This window comes from Xenopus laevis, chromosome 9_10L, assembly GCF_017654675.1.
Source record: "Xenopus laevis strain J_2021 chromosome 9_10L, Xenopus_laevis_v10.1, whole genome shotgun sequence".
NCBI lineage: Eukaryota > Metazoa > Chordata > Amphibia > Anura > Pipidae > Xenopus > Xenopus laevis.
Genome location: NC_054387.1, coordinates 125,818,077 through 125,823,477, shown reverse-complemented (window position 1 = coordinate 125,823,477; position 5,401 = coordinate 125,818,077). Strand labels below are relative to the sequence as shown.

The following is a 5,401-nucleotide window of genomic DNA, read 5'->3' as shown; positions in this document are numbered from 1 at the left end:
GCTGTAATGCCGTAAGTGTACAATAAAGGCATTTTAAGTTAAATTGTGGTGTTGTTTAGTGATGGGCGAATTTTCGCCCGTTTCGCGAATTTCATGCGAAATTCGCAAATTTTTCGGCGAAGAGAAACAGCGCAAATTCGCCCATCACTAGTGCTGTTCCAACTATCTTACACATGGTTTGCCGGTGGGAAGTGGCCACTGGACAATGTGCACTGCTCTGAGAAGAATTTATAATTGTCATCTGAATGGGCACATTTATGACATTATCTGCTGGGGGCAATTTTGAAGATGTGGATCATTATAGTTATAGGGCTGCTGAACCTCTTGGCTGGTACTGTAAGTTCTGTATTTAATACGTTTTATAGCCGTATTGTTTTTTTTTTAAAATTTACTGTAGTTCTCCTTTAACTTTTCAACTTCGTATGAGATTCAGTTTATCTTTATCTGAGTTTCAAGTTGAAACTTTGCTCAAAGAATACCAAAATGGTTTCTCCTTTTAGGGGTGATGTATTCTAATGGGTTTAATGATCTCTCTGCGTAGGATGTGGCAAACCAACAACAAACCGTATTGTGGGTGGCCAGGACACGGTACGAGGGGAGTTTCCCTGGCAGTTGAGCTTGAGGAAGCTTGGGATTCATAACTGTGGGGGTTCTCTAATTGACAGCCAGTGGGCCATCAGTGCTGCTCATTGTTTTGCACGGTAAGTTGTTTTTTTGATGCCTATAACAGCGGCCACACTATTCTATAGGTGCCATTAAGTCAATTTACACAATTAACATGTATGCACCCCAAAGTGATTATCTGCTCCTTTCACCACTGGAAACTGCAATGTTCGGAGCAGATATAGGCACCTGTGTCTGTTATGATGTTTCAAATGTCAGCCCCATCCCCATTGTGTCCAAAGAATTAAGGGTGTATCATAACACTCAGATTTTTGAAGCCCATCCCTCTCACTGTAGGGATACAGAGAATAAATGACAAAGGGGGTCTATGGTGTTTGGGTAATATCACTACCACTAAGGAAGTTATGGGACAAGATGCTGCCACCCTCAGTCCAACAAAGTGGAGCTCTTGGAGTTGTAAACTTAATTCTCTTACTACATCTTAAAGAAAGAACACTCATTTCAAGTTAGTGTGATTTGGCAGTTTATCTGCTAGTGTAGGGGGCATTCTGATGGGTCTCCCGATCATATCAGACCAAAAATTGGGCAGATGTTGGTTTGATTTTTTTTAGCGATCAAGGATGCTGATGCAGTCCTCATCCTGTCAGTGCCCATTTCATTTGCGGTAATCCAGTCGATGGCCCTAGGGCCGAACTATCGGATTAAACCAATATGATCCTGCCTTTGGTGGGCATATCGAGTTTAGATCTGCTCATTTGGTGACTGTAAGGACCTGAAGGCTCAGCCAGGAATAGCAGACCAAGGAGGAAGCACCAGTCCAACACAGTTCAAGGTAACCAACAAGGATGAGACACAAGAAGTCCAAGCAGATTGGTCAATGCAGGCAGAGAAGTTTCAAGAACGATTAAACAGGCCGAGGTCAAACACAGGAATCAGTAGTAATAATCAGTAAAGCGCACCCAGGAACACACAAGGTAGAACCTATATTAGGGCAATGACTGTAGTGTTAGGGTGCCTTAAATAGGCGTCATTTGGTTATAAACAAGCATAATGACATCATGATGCTGCCATCATGACACTGCGTCCATTCTGACAATGGCGTCACGACACTGCATCCATTCTGACGCTGGAGTCCGATCAAGACGCGTGGATTCCCTGGGCGCCGCCATCTTGGGAAGGCAGGTGGAAGCAGCAGTAGCAGTGCCTGAGCGGCAGTAGAAGTATTCCTTACAGTGACCTTGCCAAATGAGCAGATCTTATTGTGTACGGCCACCTATAGGCAAAGGTACCTATTATCAGAAACCTTGAAAACTACTTTTTTGGGGGGTATCATTTTAAACTATACTTGAAATTCAACTGGGCAAATCTACTGAAATTCACAATATATTTTTTTCCTCTTTTCTATCACTTCACACAGGCCCATCTTCCTCTCAGATTACAAAGTGGATCTTGGTGCATACCAACTCTCAGTTCCTTCTGGAATTGTTGTGGATGTGGCTGCTGTTTACCTACACCCCACATTTAGGGGGGCTGGTGGAAGTGGAGATATTGCTCTAATCAAGCTTGCCAAGCCAGTGCAGTTTACAGACTACATCATTCCTATTTGTATTCCTACCCCAAACATTGACTTTCCCAATGGAGTGAATAGTGTTGTAACTGGATGGGGCACTATCAGCCAACAAGGTATGAAAATGAATAAAGCTCTGCAGTTCATAAAACCCAAGAAAATCAAGAGGGCAAGTTAGTACCTTACAAGCTGATTCAAACAAACAATAAATTATGGATTTATTTAGAGAATATGAACACAACTAACATAAAAAAACACCCTTATGCAAGGGCCCTAAGGTACATACCCAAAGATATTCCATTGTATAGCTGAAATGCACTGTGTGCAATGGCACTGCAACGTTTGCGGTCAGTTCTTTAGAGTTCTGTACTGAAGGCAGTGGAGATAGAGCCTGGCCTGAGGTCCAGATATGAGGAGAATTTAAGTGAGTACTTATTCAATGTATTGAAAGCTATTGACTATATTGTTACTATTGTTGTGGTGCCGACTTTGCACCTAGGGGTGACCTGAACAAATGTTGGTCTACAAAAATGTGGTCTACAAAAAAATTAAAGGAGTTTAAATGACTGAAATGCTCTAGATTAAATTCACCAAATGAACAAAGATTTCAGATCTTTCAAACCTTTGTTCTCTTAAAGGGATACTGTCATGGAAAAAAAAAATTTTTTTCAAAATGAATCATTTAATAGTGCTACTCCAGCAGAATTTTGCACTGAAATCCATTTCTCAAAAGAGCAAACAGATTTTTTTATATTGAATTTTTAAATCCAATATCCAATGTCGGCGTTGTTAGCACAGCCTAATCTGTTGGTCGCAGCCTGCTTTCTGGAGTTCGGGTGAGTGCTCTCCTTACGTGCTACTAATTGAATTTTTAAATCTGACATGGGGCTAGACATTTTGTCAATTTCCCAGCTGCCCCTCGTCATGTGACTTGTGCCTGCACTTTAGGAGAGAAATGCTTTCTGGCAGGCTGCTGTTTTTCCTTCTCAATGTAACTGAATGTGTCTCAGTGGGACATGGGTTTTTACTATTGAGTGTTGTTATATCACTCCAACTTGCAGTACAGCAGTAAAGAGTGACTGAAGTTTATCAGAGCACAAGTCTCAGGACTTGGGGCAGCTGGGAAATTGACAATATGTCTAGCCCCATGTCAGATTTCAAAATTAAATATAAAAAAAAATCTGTTTGCTCTTTTGAGAAATGGATTTCAGTGCAGAATTCTGCTGGAGCAGCACTATTAACTGATTCATTTTGGGAAAAAAATGTTTTTCCCATGACAGTATCCCTTTAATGAAATAATATATCTATCTATTTATACTATGCAACATTGAGAAGAGGCACCTCACCCATTCACCATTTTGTCTGAACAAATGTTGGTCTATAAAGTAGTGGTCTACAAAACAATTAAAGGAGTATAAATGTTCTAGATTAAATTCACCAAATGGACAAAGATCTCAGGTCTTTCAAGCCTTTGTTCTTTTAATTAAATCACATTTCACATCTATTTATACTATTTTATAAACATTTTTTCTTCTCAGTGAGTCTTCCATATCCACGCACTTTACAAAAGGTCCTGGTTCCTACAATTGCCCGTGCTTCCTGTGATCAAATGTACCACATTGACAATCCCACGCTGCCAGCCAATCAGAGCATAATATTGTGGGACATGATCTGTGCGGGATACAAGGCTGGAAAGAAGGGTTCATGTCAGGTAATCTAGACTCATTTCTGAGGATTAGTGAACTGCTTCATCTCCAAATGGGTCAGCACATAATTTCAACTCAAGTATCACAATATATACCGTGCATGGGGCTTCTATCATATCTTCAAGTTACAGGTTGTAAGCAGCAATAATCTCTTGCTTAAATGTTCTCCATAGTCTGCAGGCCACTTTTTACTGTCTGATTAAAAATGCAAACCTCCATTCCCAGTCTCTGCAAGATGGCTGGTTATGTTCTCCATCGCCTGATCAAATCGCCAAATCCCATTGCTTATTCTCTTGACTCACTTCCTGGCTTTTTTGTATGTTACTCTTTGTTCAACAGAAATTAGCTTGTTTTTTTTCTTACAGGGTGATTCTGGAGGTCCCCTTGTTTACCATTGGAATGGGTCATGGCTTCTCGCTGGAATAGTGAGCTGGGGTTTTGGCTGTGCTCTCCCAAACAGGCCAGGTGTCTACACCAGCGTCACAGCATATTCTACATGGATTAAGGGATACGTTCCTGGTCTCCAGCTAACACAAGCACAAATCCCAGCACCTAACAACAGTGGTTAATTATCTTCATCCTTGGGAATCCTCGTCTACTCACTGCTCCTGCACAAACTTCTGTAATATCATATGGGCTAAAAACTTCATTACTGGGACTTTAAGATTTTGCCTTTGTTTCTTCACTTTAACTTTTGGACTCCTTAACACAATTGGAATTGTCAGTGATATTGTGCAATGTGGAAAAAATAATAGACAAACAGGTTTCATTATTGCTTGCAGCTGGCAAAGCTGGTCAACTTCAGTCAACAGCCACTGGGGACCAGAGGGAATACATGGCTACTAAACAGCACCATTGCAGTTGCCCATAGTAACCAATCAGCGATTAGATTTAATTAGTCTACTACTAGTTAGAAAATTAAAGCAATGGCCGGATTGCTTGCTCTGAGCAACTGAACTGAACTGAATTTATTACCTACATATATATAAATTGAATATAAAGTATTCCTGACACCACAAAATGAGTCAGTCTATGCGTTTTTATTGCCACTAATGCTTTAAATTGTTTCTCTAAATAATTACAGGTCATACGATTTATATGATCAGTCACATACCAGAATGACTAAGCAAAGCGTCATTGTTGTTATGCCATTCTAAATGTTGCTCTAGGAATAGAGCCATTGGACTAGTTCATCTTTGTGTTGAGCATACACATGCAAAAGAAGGCTGAGATATGTGTGGATCTGATGTACTAGACTCATACAGTATCTGTTACTCGTACCTATTACCCACAACACAAATATTTATCTATACAGACTCCCTGTTGATAAGAAACCAACAACAATCTAGCGATAACCTGACCTGAGGAGGTCATGTCCATCAAACTGGTAGGAGGAAAGATGGATGGACAGGGGAGAAACTGCTTTTATAAAGGCAGAGAAGAATCTATGTGGCATAGGTAGTGATGGGCGAATTTATTCGCCAGGTGCGAATTCGCGGTGAAT

At 40.6% G+C, this 5,401-nt stretch overlaps 1 protein-coding gene across 1 annotated transcript; it reads left to right on the top strand.

Moving 5' to 3' along the window:
• The first annotated feature begins 288 nt into the window (after window positions 1–288).
• LOC121397988 (prostasin-like) lies at window positions 289–4,581 on the top strand. Its single transcript, XM_041576310.1, has 5 exons — window positions 289–331; window positions 542–701; window positions 2,042–2,307; window positions 3,730–3,902; window positions 4,263–4,581. The coding sequence occupies exons 1-5, from the start codon at window positions 289–291 to the stop codon at window positions 4,464–4,466; spliced, it is 846 nt and encodes a 281-aa protein (XP_041432244.1). The 3' UTR covers window positions 4,467–4,581.
• The last annotated feature ends 820 nt before the right edge of the window (window positions 4,582–5,401 follow it).

Coding starts and splice junctions, on each gene's coding strand:
- LOC121397988 (XM_041576310.1), top strand. CDS start 289: ATGTGGATCATTATAGTTATAGGGCTGCTGAACCTCTTGGCTG. Junction 2,308..3,729: donor GGGCACTATCAGCCAACAAG/GTATGAAAATGA, acceptor TTTTCTTCTCAG/TGAGTCTTCCATATCCACGC. Junction 3,903..4,262: donor GAAAGAAGGGTTCATGTCAG/GTAATCTAGACT, acceptor TTTTTCTTACAG/GGTGATTCTGGAGGTCCCCT.